Source organism: Phocoena phocoena, chromosome 9, assembly GCF_963924675.1.
Source record: "Phocoena phocoena chromosome 9, mPhoPho1.1, whole genome shotgun sequence".
Taxonomy (NCBI): Eukaryota; Metazoa; Chordata; class Mammalia; order Artiodactyla; family Phocoenidae; genus Phocoena; species Phocoena phocoena.
This window is the reverse complement of record NC_089227.1, coordinates 82,333,466-82,352,322: the sequence shown is the minus strand read 5'-3', so window position 1 is coordinate 82,352,322 and position 18,857 is coordinate 82,333,466. Positions and strand designations below refer to the sequence as shown.

Below are 18,857 nucleotides of genomic sequence, written 5' to 3'. Positions count from 1 at the left end.
ACTTACCTTCATACCTTCAGCTCTCTCACTTGCCCCTCTCCCCAGTGGAGGCCTCTGGTCAGTGCCACGCCCCACACCACTCCATCCCACCCCCAGCTCTTCCCTTGTGTCCCTTTGGCTCCCTGGGTTTACTGCCATAGATTTCAGCCCCTGCCTGCATCACGATTGTCACAAGATTGTGAGCTCTCCAAGTCAGTTACGGGGTCCCAGGTTCTTAGCACAGGGTCTGGGCCATAGCAGACCCTCAGCGTCTGTGGAGGGCTTGCTGGTCCTGTGGTGTTTTCTCTAAGCACTGGGCTCCTTTCTGGTCCAATGAAGATGGTGGTCAGCATCTGTCTGGCCCCTCCACTACCCTGTCCTGGACCCATGGCTTGTCCCATCTTTGGGAAGGAGTCAATGACAGAAGCTGGAAGATGTTGTTGGAAGATCATGGTGGCGGGGGATGGGGGTGGACAGCTGACACTTTAATTGCATAATTACTTCCTCAATACCGATGGTGCTGTGGAAGATGAGGCCTGCTGCCTGCAGGATGGATAGTGTGGGGATGGGTGAGTTATATTTTCCCAGATAAAAGCACCGATTGCCTATAAACTCTGATTCGGCCTGGTGTAAAAGCCACTTTATTGCCCATCCAGAAATTACTACCCATAAGAAAGCACATTATTGTGATGTAAAAATAGATTTTTATATAATTTTTTCATGCCACCACCTTGTAATTCCTCACTTTCGAGCACCCTGAGATTGCGCTGAGGTTTATTTTTCTCTTTTAATTGTTTGCCATGGCATGCCAATTTATGGTGAGATATTCTCCCTGAGATCAGAGCAAGGCCTGGGCGTAAATAACAGCCATGGCCTCGTGGCAGGCAAGGTGCTGGGCACCCAAACCGCCATGAAGAGACATCAGGCTCCACGTGATGCCAGCTTGGAGCGCGGCGGGGTGCAGATTCATAGTCATTTGAAGCCCTGCAGGAAGGCAGGAAATGGGGAGGGACTGCATCCCTCCCACCTGAGCAGAGGGAGGGTGCAGTGTATCCCCACCTCTCTGGCCCCCTGCTTGTGGGAATGCAGCCAAGGAGAACTGGCTCTGGCTGTGTTTCAGCCCTGGTCACCTGATCCATGTGTCTGATGGGTCTGTGACCTCCTTGTTCTCTCATTGCATGGGGAACCCATCCCATCTCCCCATAAAGCTTCCCCTCAGAACTCTGAGCTTTTCCGCATTGAATCCTTTGGTCTGGGTTCCCTCCCAGGTGGACAGCCCACAGGGGCGCTTACTTTGGGAGATGAATGACTGCCCTCCTCTGCAGAAAACCCCGGTTGCCCACTCAGTCAGGCTACCTCCTCTCTGCAAAGGGCAAAAGACTACTGACCCTCCAGAGACTTCCTTGCTTGCCAAGGGCAGAGGAGGTCACTTCCCTGTCCTTACAGCTTGGATGGTGGGTGCTTTGAGTACAGCACCAAGGCAAACCCGGGCAGCTTCTCCCACACTGCACCCCAGGGGACCCTTGGCAGCCATTCACTTCCCTCCTGGCCTGAACCTGATTTCAGGTCTGCACTAGACCAAGGAGGAATGCCTCCATCTGCCATCCAAAAGCTACTGGACAGTATCTTCCACATGGTCAGCTAGTGGAGCACCTTGGCGCTTCTGGTTGCCTCTCCTCCATCGGTAGAACTGCTGCATTTGTTGGGGATGAATGAGTAAATGAAAGAACGTTTAGATCAAAGGCCCTCAAACTTTGGCATGCATCACAGTCACCTGCTGGGCTCCACCGCTTCTGTTTCAGTTGGTCTGAGGTGGGACCTGAGAGTTGGCATTTTTAACAAGTTCCCAAATGCTGCTGTTGCTGCTAATCCAGGAACCACATTTTTAGAACCACTCAAATCATTTGTGTCTCTGTCACCGGATGGGTAGGAGGGGTTACTGAGAGTTGGGAGTGGGAGATGGAGAGTAACTGGGAGCCTGCATCACAGTTCCTGGGATAGATGTGGAGAATATGCGGGGAGAGGGGAGAGGAAGAACAATTACCGGAAGTGCACAGAGACGGGGGGGGGGGGGGGGGGGGGAGGAGCGGATTGGAGGGGGAGGGGGAGGGGAACGGGAAGAGGATCTGAACCAGGAGAGGTGGGCCTCTCTGGGGCTGGGGTCGAGGGCTTCCGGCGCCTGGTGGAGACTGCATTCTGAGAGCGGCCCGGGGGGCAGAAGCAGCAGAGGGCCCAGCCTCCAGCGCCTTGCCAGGGTCGGGCGGCTCAGGCCCCACTGTGCGGGGACGGCATCCCGGACACGCCTGGCTGAGGGGATCGAGGACGCGGCAACCCCTGCTGCCCGCACCTGCTACCCTCTACTGCTGCCGCCCAACTTGAGGTGGGACCCGAGGAGTCGGTGAGGGGAGAGGCGTCCTGGCCAGTCTCACGCGCCACTGCGCCCGTGGGCCGCGTCTCCGTCTGGCGCGCGCGAACACTTGCGAGCGATCAGCCAGGTGTCCATCGTTAGGTGCATGGGCCCGGGTGCAGCACCCATCTGCGGATGGGGATGGGGGGCGGCCGAGGCCCCCCGGACTCAGGGTGGAAGGCGGGAAGTGGGAGAGATGGCGGCCAGCGGGGAGAAGGCGGCGGGCCATGGGCGCACATGCGGGATGCCAGACGCCAGGTCCCAACTCCGGCCCTGCAGCGAACTAGTTCTGCTACCCTGGCCAAGTCACCTCCTCTCCTCGGTCTCAGTTTCTTCATCTGTAAAATGGGGCGATAATGATTTCCGGTTCTAAGGCTCCACGAAATTTTGATGTGGGAGGCCCAGAGAAGCTCCCACACAAACCAGACCTGTGATGCCCTAACCTTTGCTCGCAAGCCAGCCGAGGGTGTCCTCAGAAGAACCGTCACTCATGGCCTCCCTCTGGCTGCTTCTCACTGACAAGGCATGGGCTAGCAGCACCCAGCTGCATCTACCTGCCTTCCTCCAGGTCTTGTCTCCCGGCCGCCTCGCCTTGGCTCCGAGGGGGCGCTGTTTACCGAGTCTGGGCGTGGTCACCGGGGTTGAGTCTTACGTGTCTGTGGCCTTGGACCAGGGTACGATCTCGGATCACAGCAAGGTGGCCGTGGGATGCAAGCATGTGATGTGCTTGGCACAGAGCCTGGCACAAGGGAAGAGGTCCACGTATAAGACCATTTAGATAATGGGATCCTGACGAGCCCTAAGCGGTGTCAGGGCCTGCTCTGCCCCCTCAGCACAGTGGACCTGGATCCAGAATTTTCCAAAAAGAACTAGGGAATCATCAACCTGGAGCAATATAGAGCTTAAGGATATCCCTTTTTTCCAACAAGTAAAGGCTGGCCACTGACTCCCAGGCTACCCTGTTCAGCATGAGTCTTGCTGAGGCCTGGTGAGAAGGTAAAGGGGGAGGGGGTAAATTGGTATGGCATCCTGGGGGCTCTGACCGTCTTTCCTCTCTTCCCTCTGAGCCCGGTCCCATACAATCCCCCCTGCCTGGGTTGAGATGCACTTTAGCTCTTCATTCATTCATAAATCATTTATCAAATACCTGCTACTGGTAGAGACTGCTGGGGATAGGGAGACAGATGAATAACGCACGGCCTGCCTTCTAGGGGGTTTCTGTGACATGGAGGCCAGAAGTCCTTCCTTCATAGGGCTACCCATTAGTGCCTAGCCCAGTGCCAGGCACGTGGATGGTTGGCTGTCGCTCACATCATGATCACAGTGGGGCCGTATAGTCTAGAGAGCCTGCCAACACTCTCAGCATCGTCCCTGGCACTCCTAGGGCAGAGAGATTCTCCCCTAGGTCAGGTTGTCCTGCAGAGCCATGCTGGAGCGTGGCTCCTTCCCTCAGATTTCTGGCTCTAGGTAGCATGAATCATGTTCTCGCCCTGTCTCCAAACTCAGGCCTTGGTCACCTCACTGGTGCCCTCTGTGGGGGCCAGGTGTGTTCTCTACCTCCCTCCTCCTGGTAGGCTCTGGGTATGGGGCAGGGCTTGCTCCCCACAGATCCTACTGCCTAAGAATCTCCTGCGAGCTTGTTAGAAATGCAGAATTGGGGCTTCCCTGGTGGCGCAGTGGTTGAGAATCCGCCTGCCAATGCAGGGGACATGGGTTGGAGCCCCGGTCTGCGAAGATCCCACATGCCGCAGAGCAACTAAGCCCGTGTGCCACAACTGAGCCTGCGCTCTAGAGCCCGTGAGCCACAACTGCTGAAGCCTGCGTGCCACAACTACTGAGCCTGTGCTCTAGAGCCTGTGAGCCGCAACTACTGAAACGCACGCGCCTAGAGCCCGTGCTCCGCAACGAGAAGCCACTGCAAGGAGAAGCCCGCGCACCGCAACGAAGAGTAGCCCCCGCTCGCCATAACTAGAGAAAGCCCGCTGCAGCAACGAAGACCCAACACAAACAAAAATAAATAAATAAAATAAATTTAAAAAAAATGCAGACTCTTGGCCTTGCCCCAGACCTACTGGATCAGAACCTGCATTTTAATAAGATTACAAGCATGATAAAGTTTGAGAAGCACTGTTTTGGGCTTGCTGACCTGAAAGGCCTGCCCCCGCCAGAGGAAAATGGAAGATTGGTCTTCAGGAGATGCCCACAGCTCAAGGACCAGATCCTTCCAGGTTTGGGGCCTAGCTCCCCATCTCTGCCGTTAGGGTCCTCTCCTGCCCCAAGAAAACTGGTCTTACTGTAGTTGAGCAGATTCAAAGATCTGAAGATGACACCCACCCGGCAGGGCAGGGGACTTGATGGGCTCAGCTACGGGTCTTTAGTGCTCAGCACAGAGTAGGTGATATTTTTTTTTTTTGGTTGCGCTGGGTCTTAGTTGTGGCATGTGGGATCTTTGTTGGGGCGCGCAGCCTCTTCGTTGTGGCACTCGGGCTTCTCTCTAGTTGTGGCATGCAGGTTTTCTCTCGCTAGTTGTGGCTCGCGTGTTCCAGAGCACGTGGGTTCTGTAGTCTGCGGCACGTGGGCTCTCTAGTTGAGTCGTGTGGGCTCAGTAGTTGTGGCACGTGGGCTTAGTTGCCCCGCAGCATGTGGGATCTTAGTTCCCCAACCAGGGATTGAGCCTGCGTCCCCTGCCTTGGAAGGCAGATTCTTTACCACTGGACCACCAGGGAAGTCCCTAGGCGCTTAACTCTTGTTTATTAAATTGCAGCACATTCTTTGTGACTGGAACGCAGTACAGTAATAGGGTAAGAACTGGCTAGGTTGGGCACCACTGCCTTGAGAGGGAGTTTCCAGGCTTCTGTTCCAGGAGAAGCCGATGCCTACTGCCAAGGATGCTATGGAAGTGACTCCTACTTTGATGGAGTCAGAGGATTCCTGAACCCCCTCCCCATAAAGCACCAAGACAAAGACAGCAAATATGTGGGACACATATGCCCACCCCCCCCCCCCTTACACTCTTGGTAGACATCAATAATTGACTGCAGTTGACTTTCTGGCATGACCTCAGAATCCTTTTCTACACAGCACCCCAGGGAGCCAATATCAATTGATCAGATACGGCACCATTTGAGATCTCTGCCTCAGGCCTCTCCTCGGGAGCTGCCCTCTACAGATCAGGCCGGACGGGACAAGGAGGCCAGGCCAGTTCCCAGTGACGCCCACTGCTCCCGCCCTCCCACTGCACTGCCCAGAGTGGGTGCACTGCTGCCCCTGTGGAGACCCCTCTGTAAATCCCCCCCCCCCGATGTTCATAGCTGGGGGGTGAAACCCAGCCCCAGACCTGTCTCGCTCACACAGGCAACTGTCCCGAGTGTACGTGACTCCCACCTCCCACCACTCTGCAAACTGGAGATTCAGGGACTCAGCCGAGTGACCTCAGCTCCCTACCCCTCCTCTGACACCTCTGGCTCCCATCTGGCCTGAACCCCACAAGGCTCTCACGAGCAGGAGGCCTTTACGTGCATGGATTTTGTAGCGTCATCACGAATTCCTTTCACCCAAACAGACTCCCACCTTCGTCGGGCACTGGCTACCCAGGCACAGGCAGGCTGCCGACGCTGTGCCTCCCTGTATCAGCGGGCATCACGAAACACTGGTCTGTTTCGGGGTCTGCACAAAGGGCTGTACAAATCTCTCATTGAAATCGGATAGCAACTATAAATGCAGAAACGTCGTTTTTACCTTCAGTTTACAGATGAGGAAACAGCATCAGAGAGGTTAATTAGCTTCCTGAGCCTAAGGCTCCGCAAGAAGTTTGAAACCCAAACTCTGAAACATCCGCTGCAGGACAGGCTGGAGAGAGGGCAGCCTGAGGGGCTGACACAGGCAGGGCGGGTGCCTGCGGCGGACGCGAGGGAGGACCGCTGTGCAGCCTGCCCTTTCCTCTACTGTGAAGCCTCTGAGGCTCAGAGACACTCCTGACCACAGGTGAGCCGTGCCTGTGACTACATCGCAGAGCCCAGCAGAGTACCGCTTAGACTCACCACAGCTCCGGCCTCTCCTTCCATGCAGACAACTGAGAACACGGGCTCTGTCCCCGGGCACTCACTTGGCCTGGACCAACACTCAGGTGGAGACAGGAGACCTGCCCCAGGGTAGAGGGGGTGGTGGCTCCCTAGGCCCCGGGCACCCAGATGACTCTATGGATTGAGGCTGACTGCTCGCTGAACTGCCTCAATGTCACTCGCTCCCATGGCACAGCGGCTGGGCCCAGGGCCTAGAATAATGAATGCGTCAAGCTGGGATGATGAATCTGCTGCCACCCTGGCAGCAAAGCCCTCCTGCAGTGGGAACAGGGGCCTCCCGCTGGGGCCTTGTCCAAGGTCCTGAAGCAGCCGTGGCTGGGCTCTGAAGCTCGGATTCCGCCCAGTGTCGGCTCAAGCCCCGAGCTTCGATGCTCTGGCAAAAAGACTGTGTGCCAAAAAACCAGTCTTTTAAAAGACCCTGGCACCAAGAATAGCCAAAGCTATGGGGACAGAGGTAAAAACTGTCATCATCTTGGGTGGCAGGGGCCTAGGGAACGTTCTGGTATGCTGACCTTCTAGTTTGAGTGATGGTTTCAGGGATGTATAGACGTGTAAACATCCAGGAGCTGTACACTTACAATCTGTGCACCTTACTCTAAGTTTTACCTCACCTTGAAGTTATCCAGGGACTCTGAAGTCAGATGTCTTACGCTTTTTCCTAGGGGGTGGTGGGGCCTTACTGGTCAGTGCCCAGGGCTGGCAAGGGCGGGCCTGAGCTTTGGTCTTTGGTTCTGTGGCCGCACACACAACCCTGGAACCCGGCACGCAGCCTCCCCAGCCAGGGGAGGGTTTCACTCAGTGTGTTCCCTTACCTAGACCCACTCTCTACCTGGTAAACTGCAGAAGCTGTCACTTTGTCCTTGAAACCTTCCCTGGCAGAGTGAAGTGCTCCTTTTTTAGGTTTCTCTGACCATAACTCCACTTAACTCCCAGGAAAAATTCACTTTCTCTCCTTTGAGCTCCCATGCCACCTTACTAATAAACATCTATAAACCCACCTCCCAGACTGAGTCCCGGGACATTCCCAGTAACTGACATCCTTCCTTACCCCACCCCCAAAGGGTTTCCTGCTCCCTCTGGAGGTGACCACCATCCAGACTTCTGTGTTTATCATCCCTTTGTTTTGGTTTTGTATTTTATTACATACATCAAAGGCGTCAACGTGTACCAGTTTGCTCAAAGAAGTGCCAGTTTACATTTGTGGGCCAAATGTAAGGCGTTAAGTGTCCCTTCACATTCTCAAAGACATCCCATAAATCTTATGATCGCTCGACATACACATACGTGTAGGCAACGTATTACTTGATTCTGAACTTTAGAATAATGGCATCATATGGTACGAAGTCCTCTGAGATGCGCTTGCTTTACTGTTTCCAAAATTTACCCGTGTTGTTCTGTTACCACAATTCATTCATTCATTTTCATCGTGTGGATATGCTTGTGGTGTCTGTTGTGCCAGTGATTTGAAGTAGGAACAAAACTGCGTCGACCACTCTTGCACGACTCCTGGTGCGGGTTCTTACGGTGCAGGCGGCCCTTGGCCACAGACCCAGCAGGAACTGCTAGCGCACGGGGCGTGCACTCCGTCAACTTGACAAGCGACCACCACAGCATCTGTATAGACCTCTGTCTACTTCCATGAAGTTAACGAGGCTTCTCTATCACCAGTACCTACCGTCCTCATAGACTGTAAGCCCCACGAGGCTAGGGCTTAGTCCTCTTTGTATCCCAGCCCTCAGAACAGTGCCTGCAACTGGTAGGCGCTCAGTAGATGCTGAAGGCCTGAATGTTCAGGGGGCTCTGGGTGGCTCCCCTTCTGAGAAAACATCTCAGGCACTGCTGCTGGCAGGGCAGCGCGAGCAGCAGCTCTGCACAAACCGTGGGTGTTGTAAGCCCGCTGCAGTTACACGCGCTCTGCGCCCGTGACAGGAGGGGTCCCCTGGCCTCCCTCAACTGAGCCAGGTCCCCAGCTCGCCTCTGGGTCTCTGACGGCCAGGCCCACTGAGACGGGTACCCACCAAGGTGAATACTAATGATGTAGAGAAAAATCACAGGCCTGGGGACCTGTTTTCTATTTCTGGGCATGCCATTAATAAACTGGGTGACCTTGGGCGAGTTACTGTCTCCTTCCTCATGCTGCAAAATAACTTTGGACAGTGATAGCCAATTCTTGAACTTGAGAAGTCATCAGAATCACCTAGGAAGCTTGTCAAAAGTGCAGACTGCCAGGCCCTGGCCCACAGGAACTGAGGTCTTGGAGTGGGAAGTGATACATGTATATTTACCTGAGAGTGAATTAAAAAAAGATAATGAGAAATGCTTGTCTGTGGTGAAAAAACAGTACACAGGGATTTATAAGATACACTCCCCACCCTCAGTTGTGCTACCTACAGGCAACAGCTTCTAATCATCTATTTTAGATCTTTTGGTGGTTACCACCTTATTGTTAAACAATAGGCCAGTTCTTGTTTTATCAACTTCAAACATTACCCATTGTCTTCCTGTGATGAGAGATGAGGCTTGAGCTCACTCACCCCGCCCCCATTCCCAATATAGTCCTGGCACTATTCTTGGAAGCTGTTTTTAACAAGCACCCCAGGTGATTCTGAGGTAGCTGGTCTGCCAGCCACACTTAGAGAAGGAGTGACTTTGCGAGACGTCTGGGTAGAGACACTGAAGTCCCCTGTGACCATCTCTTAAACCCCTGGTTTTTCTGCTTGGCTTCTAGAACTTGCTAATAGACCCTTTCCCCACCGCTGAGAGCTCTGAAAGGCCGGGTATGGGAGGCACGCTGGCAACCACACTGTTCTGGGTTTGTGGTGGGTGGAACTGCCCTGCCCTGTCATCTCGCTACACCTTCTCAAAATGTGTCACCTCCTGTCCCCCAGCTGTATAATTAGGACGAGCAGGTCTCCCCTTTAGGGGCTGGCATGGCTCTGGCAAGATTGCTGAGCATCTCAGTTCTTCACAGCCACCAAAGAGAAGTACCTTCACACAGCGGAGCGCACAGAGATGAGAACGCACACACTAAGGCTAACGTAGACGGGACGAACCTCCCAGACCAGCCGGGCGAGAGAAGGCAGGCACGTTGAGGATACATACTGCACGACTCCACTTACGTAAAACTCAAACCCAGGCAAACCCAAAAAACAAAACCCAAAATGCAACAAAACAGGTGAAATTCATCCACTGGGATAAAACAGGACTTGCCTTTGGGGGCGATAGTGACTGAGGAGCAAGCTTATGAGGGGCTGGTGATGTTCTAGGTTTTGTGTGTTTACATGGCTACGTTCACTTTGTGAAAACCTGAGCTGCAGAGTTACAATTTGTGCACCTTTCTGAATGTATATTTCCTTACAAGTGTTACCAATAAAAAGAGAGGGGAAACCAAGCAGCTCTCCTTCCTTCCCCCTGAACAATCCCTTCCCTAGGATGGGCCCGGGCAGGCAGAGGTGGCACAGTGAGGGGCAGGGGAGGGGCTGGCTGCGATGTATCTCAGACTTCCGGCCTGGTGCCCCGTAGAGCGGAGCGGCCTGATGGGTCAAGGAAGCGGCTGGAAATGAGGCCCACGCATGTTCCCTGGGAAGGCTGACGAGATACTAGCCAACCAAGACTCACGTGCCACCTTCCCCACCTGCTAGCAGCTAAGCTGTCTGGGGGAAGGGTGGCGTATGGGCCCCTGGCCCGCCTCCCCAGGCTGCCGGCCAACCCAGTGTAAATATTATTACCCTCCTACGCAACTGAAGGGCGTTAATTATTAAAACACATGCCACGCAGGGCAGTGCACTGTAATTAGGTTCAAATTAAATGAGCATCCTCTTGTAATTAGGGCTCAGTAATCAGTAACCGCTCGTGAGGCACCAGTTCTCCAGCCCCTCCCTGCTCCCCATCATGGGCTAAAGCAAGAAAAGGGGTCCACTGACTCTCTCCCTGGGATGGAGAAATAATCAAACCAATAAATAAAGTGGAGGCAGCCTTGCGAACCCTTCCCTCCACTGCCTGCCTTCCCTACTGGTCCTGCCCACTAGCCGGGAGGAGGGAGATGAGTCACTGGGGAGGGTCTCGGGCAGCAGTACTTCTCCCTAGTGGCTAGGCTAAACCCTAGAGTCTGCAGCATCAGCCCTCAGAGACTAGAAAACTTCCAGAGCCTGCCCAGATTAGCAATGCTGCTCTCCTGCCATCCATTAGCCCAACTCGGCCCTCCTCCTCTGTGATGCCTCCCCAGCCACCAGGTGAGGGCCTGGCCCTCGTGCGCTGCCACTACTGTGGCTTGTTATGGGTGTTTCAGCATCTGGTTCCTCCTCCGCACCTAGATTGCCACGCCCCCGAGCCTGTGGAGGTTGTCTTGGCACTCACTAGACCCATCGCTGTGCCGGTGCTGCTGGGTCTTAATCCGTGTTTGGTGGGTGGATGGATGGATGGATGAATGATAGGTGCTCAAAAGATTCTGCTGTTCAACTGGAAAGGTGGATGGGAAGGCAGAGCTTATGATCCTGACACCAACAGCCATGTTTTGCAACTGTAGCGGGAGAAGGACCTTTGGAGGCTTTTTTTTTTTTTTTTTTTGGTGGTACTTGTGCAAGTGCTGACGCTGACTGGCCTCAACTGGGGATGAAAATAAAATATGCCAATGCACCTGCACGCTCTTGAGTGCCTCCTCAACTTCTGTACCCTGGGCGCCTGGCTCGCCTCACCCTGGTCCCAGCCCTGCCCAGGACAGACCTCAGCAACTCAACCGATGTCACTGAGCCGGGGCCAAAAACAGCAGCAGCAGGGCCTTCTGGCCTGGTGAGTATTCTGACCTTTGTCTAAATCAGCCTTGGAGAAAGGTTCAGGCATCATTTCAATTGGAGAACCATGAAGGGTTTATCCTTGGGCACAGATGTAACCAAGGCAACTGTTAAGACAGTGAGATGACTTCAGACCCTTTTACAAAAGAGTGAGCTGGCATCTCGCCCCTCTGCCAATTGCGTTCAGGTGAATACACACCGACCTACCTCTGGGCCCTACCAGGAGGTAGAGAAATGGGTGAAATGGGCATTTTCTTTTCCATGACCAGCCTCCACGATGCAGAAAAATGAAATGAGAGACCATGGTGGGAGTGGGCCTGCCTGCGGGGGCAGAACAGCTTCTCCGGGAGTGGAGACAGATGGAGAGGCTCACACCCATTCCTGCGGACTTCTCGGGCCGCACAGGGGCTGTACGGAGTCACGGAAAACAGTTTACTGGACCATAAAGGGGTTCTGATTCGAGGAGCATAAACACTCGTTCTGACCAACCCAGCGGTTCCTGAGGGGAGCCATGTGCAGATGAGTCAAAAAAAGAAGATCCTCAGCCTTCTGCATGATGGCCATGGTGCCAGGTACACCCACTAGGCCCCAGGAGTTGTTTGGAGCTCTGAAGGCCTGCCCTGCTCCAGGAGTATAGGAAGACAGGAAGGAAGGAGCATAGGAAGTCAGGAGTCCTGGATAGAACCCCACGTGACCCCTGGGCCCGAATGAGTGGGTGTGGGGCAAAGCTGCCAGGAGCCAGAATTTTCTGGGACCCAGGACCTCGTTTAGGAATGAGAGCTGGCCAGCCAGGCCCCATCACCTCCACTGACTTTCCCCAAAGACTTGACCAAAGGACCAATCTTACATGGCAGCTTGGAGCATCACCCCAGATCAGAATGTGGGGTGGGGGGGAAGCGGGGCTGCTAAGAAGACGGGCCACCGTTTGACACCAGAGTATGTGCCTGGGAAGGTCAGAGCCACAAGGGTGGGGCCCTGGGGTTTGGGAGAAAGGGCAGGTCCCCTGGACACTGCAGCTGCTGGAGTGGTGAGCCCCCAACACGCATACACCTGCTTTCGTGCCCTGAGAAGCATGCAGGCCCCTCACTGCACATACCACGGTGGCCGCTCTCAGGGCTCCCCCCTCAGGGGCTAGGAGTAGCCTGGGGTTTCTGAGCTCCGTGGCCAGCTCCACCTGGAGGACTTGGGAGACACCTTGTCAAGTCAAACAGACCCAGAGCTAACCTGGGGAGACGAGCTCTCCTCAGCCTGCTGCCCAGACCCCTCTCGGAGCCCTCATCCTCCAGCTCAATTCTCCAGTGGACACACGCTGGAGGGAGCTGGGCAGGGACTGGGGGCCACTGACCTTAACACGTGCTGTGCCAGCCTATCTGGCATTAGCCTTTCCTTCTGCTACAGCAGGAAGAGGGGAATCCCCTCATCTCCCTCGGCAAGTCCCTTCTGGCCCCCTGTGGGGGCTCTGGTGGGTCCTGCCAAAGGACAGGCCCAGCAACTTCCCGCCTGGGCCTGGCGGGGCCGAGCCTGGCCTTTCCTGCATGGAGTGTCCTGGGCACTGCTTGCCAAGCTGCTAAGGTTCTTGAGGGCAGCCACGTGCAGATGAGTCAAAAGAGAAGATCCCCAGCCTTCTGCATGATGGCCATGGTGTCAGGTATGCCCACCAGGCCCCAGGAGTTGCTTGGAGCTCTGAAGGCCTGCCCTGCTTCCCACGACTGGCTATGTTTCTAGGGGGTGTGGCCAGGCATATGGACTAGACCTCAGGGGTCATTCAAGTGCCCAGCTCTCCTGCTGCCTGGGGCTGATGAAACCCTGGGCTCTGGCCACCACCATGATCAATAAGGGCTGCAGACAGCATGTACTATTTTATTGGGCCTCAAAAGCTTTAAATACAGAAATGGGGAGGGCTGGCAAAGGGGCAGACGTGGACACGCTGGCATTTGAGAATGGACGTATCAGAGAAATCACATAATCAACAGCTGAACAGAGAGCTGGGGAAAAGGGGAGTCTGGGATAGAAGTGGAGTGCCAGCTGGCCTTGGGTGCCAGGATCATGCCCTCCATAGGACAAAGTCTTTCATGTTTCTTCCTGATCTGAGAACAAGTTTTAGAAAACAAACCCCTAAAGAGAAACAAAATCAGCTGGGAGAGACAGCGGCTGGCAGTGCCTGTCCTCGCAGAAGACAGTGGCCTGTCCCCTGAAAGCCTTGGGCTCCCCCACCCCCCGTCCCCAGCCCAGATGCCACCCTACAAGACATTCCCATACACTGAAGCAAAGCTGGACCCAATCTATGCCCCCCATTTGAGGTCTGGAGCTGAAAACCCCCTCCCGGCAGAGGAAGAGGTACTGGCATGAGCGGTGATGGGGGCCAGACCCGATTCCCTCCTTAGCGGCTGTAGCCAAACTCATCTGCGTCATCGGCTCGGAAGTCTCCGTAGCGCCACAGGTTCAGCTGAGAGGAAACAGAAAATGGCTCTTCAGGGAGGTGGGACCTGCTGGGACCCAAACGGCCAAGCCCCTCTCTCAGCACCCTCTGGGGCTCCTGAGGCAAAAACTCACCCTGGCGCTCTTGGCTGACTCCTGGGCGTTCAGGTATTCTGTGATCTGGCGGGACAAGAGGACAAAGGGGTGGTCAGGGTGAGGCCCAGGTCACGTCACTCCCCTGCTCATCGGGTCCCTCCACGTAAAATCCAAGTGCAGAGTCACAGTCTCCTAGCTGTTTCACCCGTCTGAAACACGCTTCCCCTTCCTGTCCACCTGGCTACCTATCCTGCCCCTTCATGTCTTTGGTCAAGTATCGCCTTCTTAAGGAGGCCTCAAATGACCCCATTTAAAATCACCACCACTCCCTCCGACATACTCCTGAGACCCTTTCTTTACTTCTACTTTCCCTTTTTCCATCGCACTTATCGTCTAACATTTAATTTTGTTGACTTATTATGTTTATTTTCTTTTTTGTCTCCTCATGCTTGAATGTAAGCTCCATGGAACGTTGTCTCTTGTTCACTGAGATCTGTCGGTCCTCAGTAAACATTTATTGAAAGAATGAGTAAGTGAATGAATGAACACATTAGGTGTTTCTAGACACCAGCGACGTTATGGGTAGCTTCATATGGCGGACACTGAGAGCTCCAATTTTATAGGGAAACTTAAGCTAACTCCTAGGAGTGACCTAGGAAACTGGGGGGAAGACTAGGGTCAGGCCCCTCCTGTCCAGATGAGGTACAGAAGTGACTCACACTGAGGTCTTGTTCCAAATGAGTTAATCAACTTGCAGAACCAGAGCCATGGATCCACAAACTACCAATCATTATGTGGGGAGAGAGGAAAGGCAAAAGACGGGGGAGAAGGGGAAGCGAGGCCACAGTGGATAGAGAAGAACACTGGATTCAACCCTGCCGCTCGTGTCCCTCCACTCAGGAGTGCGGGGGAGCTGGGCGCTGCAGAAGGGCACGAGCTTCCCACCGGCCTGGCCCGTCCCTCGAGGCTGGCGTGTCATGGGGATGAGGCTAGGGGAAACTGGGATGGGAACGGGGCAGAGCGGGAGAGGCCTGGTCCTCGTGATCAACAAATGAGCAGTGCACGAAGGTTTCCCAGGCGTCAGCCCCCGATCCTCGTGGCCCACCCTATCGAGCAGCCGGGCTGGCTGTGCTCTCCTCAAGTCATGAATGGGAGACTCCAAAGGCTGATCTCTAGGGCCAGATGTCTCATGAGCGAGGGAGGCAGGGCTCAGGCCCAGCTCTAAGCCCTGCGCCTCTCCAAACAGGCTGGAGGGGTGTTGTGGCAGAGTGGCGCTGAGTGCTGGGAGCTGGTTATGGACTGGGAGAGGAGCAGGTGAGGACGGGAGACAGCACAACAGGCTGTGACCTTCTCCATGCCACCCCTGGCAGAGCTTCCTAGCCTGTCACCGGGGGTGCAGGCAAAGGCAAACTTTCCGCTCCAGTTTGCAGCTGTGTTTTCAGCCAAACTAGCAGCCAATTAATTTGGGATGTAATTAGCTTTTAAAATTTTAAACCCCAACAAACCCAAATCCATTATCTTTCCCCAACAGGAGCAGCAAGACGGTGGGTGCCCCACTCCCCCTCTGGCTCCCGGTGCAGTCCCCTCCCAGTGCCCCCATGACAGCGGTGGGAGGTGCGAGGGACACCCCGCATCCGCAGCACGTACCACCTTCTGGAACTGTTTCTCCTTGCGCACCTCCACCATGACCAATCCCTCCTTCACCAAGCCCAGCCCCACGTCCCCCTTGGAGTCGGCAAACTGCAAGGTGACGTGGGGACAGCCGGCGCTCAGGTGTTCCACGTTGAGCAGGCACTGCGTGTTCTGGATGTCCCGCACCACGCTGTCCACGGCGTCTGTTCGAGCATCCTCCTGCGGCAGGGACACACCCCGGTCAGCGTGAGAGGCGAGCGCCAGCCACGAGCCGTGAGGGCCCCAGGTCCTGTTCACGGACTTCAAGGAAGTCTGCCCAGCACGGGCCAGCATCACCTCACTCCCCGCTCAGACCCCAGCCGGGGAGGAAACAGGCTCTGGACATGGAGGGTTCCCTTTCCCACAGCCCCTTCCGCCTACAACACGAAGAATAACCTCCCTGCCCAGGCAGACAGGGCCCGACATCTCCTGCTGCTGCCCGCAGGGCCCCCAACACCCGGCTGCGGCTGCTGGACGAGTCTTCGCCCAACATGCCCTGGCCCACCAGGCCCCCCGTTTCTCAAGAGCCAGCTCAGAGGCTCTGACGCCACCTTCCCTCAACCTCCTTGGCCACACCCCTCTCTCCCGTGACTAACAGACCATCACCATTGTTTCTACTCCTCCCATCAGCCAGTGGGACCTCAGTGGAGGATTTCCGGCAGAGGTGTGACATGGTCAGAGCTGTTTGGGGGCAGTTACTTCTGGCGGCATCGTCTGAGCCTGGAAGGAGTGCTGGGAGACCACTGCAGCCGAGAGCCCAAGAAGCTAGAGACAGTGGCCACTAACCAGGGACATGCCGGGGGCTCAGCCCCGTGAGAGGGGGCCAGGGTGAGGGAGGGGTGGGATCCGGGATGGGGCTGGGTTTCCTTCGTGCAGATACGTGCTGGGACTGCAGCAGTGTCTGAGCGTCATGGCACAGTCCCCGCTGGGGAAGGAAGGCGTGGAGACTCACGTCTTGGGGCACCTGGATGAAGGCGAAGGCATACTCCGTGGCTTGAGCTGGCAGCACGCGAGTGCTGAAGGCAGGTGGCAGGGTGCCCAAGCGGGAGGACGGCAGGATCTCTCTCTGCAGAGGACACACCAGGCCATAGCATCACACACTCGGAGCTCCCTTGCTCTCGGGGGACAACTCGCATGGCCAGGCCCCTAGGGATTCTAACTCAGCGCCTCCATCCCCCACCCCATCCCCCAGGGCTCGTTTCCAAGTAGCCACATACACAGACCTGCCCAGTCTGCGAAGCCTGGGAGGTGGGAAGCTGGGCCTGGTCGTGGCACACCTGGTGGCTCCTACTGCATACCCAACCTGGTAGCTCAACTCTAATCACTGTCTCCACTTTTCCCCAGTACCTTTCCTCTGTGACATGGGCTCCCTGACCCCTTTCCCACAGGCTGGGGGAGCGGGGGGCCCTGGCTGGAAGGGCGCTCCAAGACGAGGGTCCAGGCAGCACCCCGCCTGCTAGTGGTTCTGGCTCAGGTGTGTGGGGCAACCCCAGCCTGGCAAGACCCCCTCCTCTGTGTATTCCCGGGTGGTAAGGGGGGAGCGTGGCCCAGCCCTGGGCTTTCTATTAACGGCCCTTCCACACTAGTCTTCGGGGGCGGCACGGCTCTGAACGACAGCGTTCTCTCCTGCTTACTGCTGGGACACTCCCAGGCCCAGCCCAAGGGGCATTTCTCCCAGGGGTACCAGCCCCTTCCCAGCAAGCCTGGGTTTGGGATGTGCTGGGGAGCAGCACACAAGGACCCAGCTGAGCACGTGGACCAGGGGCCTTGGGAACCCACTCTTCAGAGACGCTGGGCAGAAGAGGAACCGGGGCTGGGGCCTGGACAGAGGACCACTCAGTGCTCACAGGCCTCGGACCAGAGATGCCAGTTTTGCCCAGTCACTCAGGGGTCCGGGCCTGTTAGAGGAACAGTAGAGAGGCCCACACACTCACCATTCTGTCAGGGAGGGAGGGAGGGAGTCTAAAGCTCAGAGGGACCTTGGAGAGAGCAGATGGACTTGACCTAGGGGCCTGTGTTGAAGGGTCCCTGGCGGCACTTGGGGCCCCTCCCTTGCGCACTCGTCCACCTCCTGGCCCCCACACTCACGTTGCCGTAGTCGATGTAGAAGACGTGTACTTTGGCAGGAGACTCGACTTTCTCCACTCGGGCGCGGTACCTGCAATGGCATCACGGGCAGAACTCAAGGGACAGCCCTGAGGAGGCTGGTCTCCCTGGAGCGCCAGCGATGGCAGGGCAGGGGCTACAGCATTTCCCTGCCCAGGGCTCAGAGTGAACACCCATGGATGCCACAAAGGGCAGTTCTCGGACTCCACAGCTCGGGTGCTGTGGCCACCATTTAATGGAATCAGAGCATAGCTGGGAGCAGAGGAGGCAGAGGGCAGCGTGTGGAGCGGATTAACGTGTCCTTGGGGCATAAAGCGACAAGACTAATGACTAGGTTGACGCCTGCTGTTTAAACGCAGCACACTGAACAGCGGCTGTAACTAGCCAGCAGGTCTGCCTGGGAGGCCAGAGCAGGGAACGCATCCACATCACCTCGTCACCCCGTGAAGGCCATGGGCCGCACGCTTGGTAGAGCAGACATAAGTGACCTTCTTGCAGCCTGTGAGCGCTGCCGCTCACGTCCCAGGCAGCTGGGGTGGAGGGTGGCCGCTGGTCTGGGCTCACTGAGCACCAGCCTCCACCCTCACCCCACCCCCTAGCCCCGCCCTGACGTCATTTTTCCTGCGTGGGGTGAGGGGGGTGTTGGAGAGCTCCAGCCAGCCAGGGCTCCCCCAAAGGAGTAGGCCAGGAGAGAGAAGGAGGGACACTTCTTTATGCCAGAGGCTGACTGCAGAAAAACCACGGGTTAAAGCGCAGGCCGCAAACAGGCTGTGGGCAACAAAGAGGGCCACTCCGGGGAGCGGCCAAGGTGGAGAACAGGCAGCCAGTGGAAAGCGGCCACTATGGCAAATGCCTGAAGTCTGGCTAGTGGCTCTGCAGGCCTGGGCCCTGGGGACAGAGCTGTTGCTGCTCCTACTTTAGACTCTTCGCCTTGCTCGGGTCCAGGTGGCCTACCATTCTCCGTCTACAAATTTGGCAATGCAGAATTCGCCCCGGCGTGGGGCATAGGAGCCCTCGACGGGAGGGTGGCTGGAGATGTCACTGCGCATGTTCTCCATCAGCTTCTCCAACTGGGTGCCTGTGGGGAGGTACAGGGAGTGAGACCTGGGTGCCATGTGCCTTGGAGTATCACCTCTAGATGGGGCTGGGGAGTGGGCAGGATGTGGAATGCTGTAGGGTGCCCGTGGCACTGGCTTGCCCCCGTCCCACAGGCAAGTCCTCTTTGGTCCCTGGTCGAGGAGGTTTCACAGTATCTTGCTGACACTTCAGGCCTTAGAGGCACCCAGTCTTCCAGTCTCGGCTCTCCAA

The 18,857-nt window shown here is 56.1% G+C and overlaps 1 protein-coding gene across 1 annotated transcript in view; it reads right to left on the bottom strand.

Moving 5' to 3' along the window:
• Positions 1–13,093: 13,093 nt before the first annotated feature.
• The window catches only part of SND1 (staphylococcal nuclease and tudor domain containing 1), a 419,523-nt gene continuing 413,759 nt past the window's right edge, over positions 13,094–18,857 (bottom strand). The window contains exons 19-24 of the mRNA XM_065883390.1: positions 18,504–18,627; positions 17,532–17,601; positions 16,396–16,509; positions 15,420–15,623; positions 13,812–13,856; positions 13,094–13,704 (exon numbers count right to left, since the gene is read on the bottom strand). Coding sequence (XP_065739462.1) covers positions 13,639–13,704; positions 13,812–13,856; positions 15,420–15,623; positions 16,396–16,509; positions 17,532–17,601; positions 18,504–18,627 — 623 coding nt within the window. The 3' untranslated portion in view covers positions 13,094–13,638. The remainder of the gene's footprint in view (positions 13,705–13,811; positions 13,857–15,419; positions 15,624–16,395; positions 16,510–17,531; positions 17,602–18,503; positions 18,628–18,857) is intronic.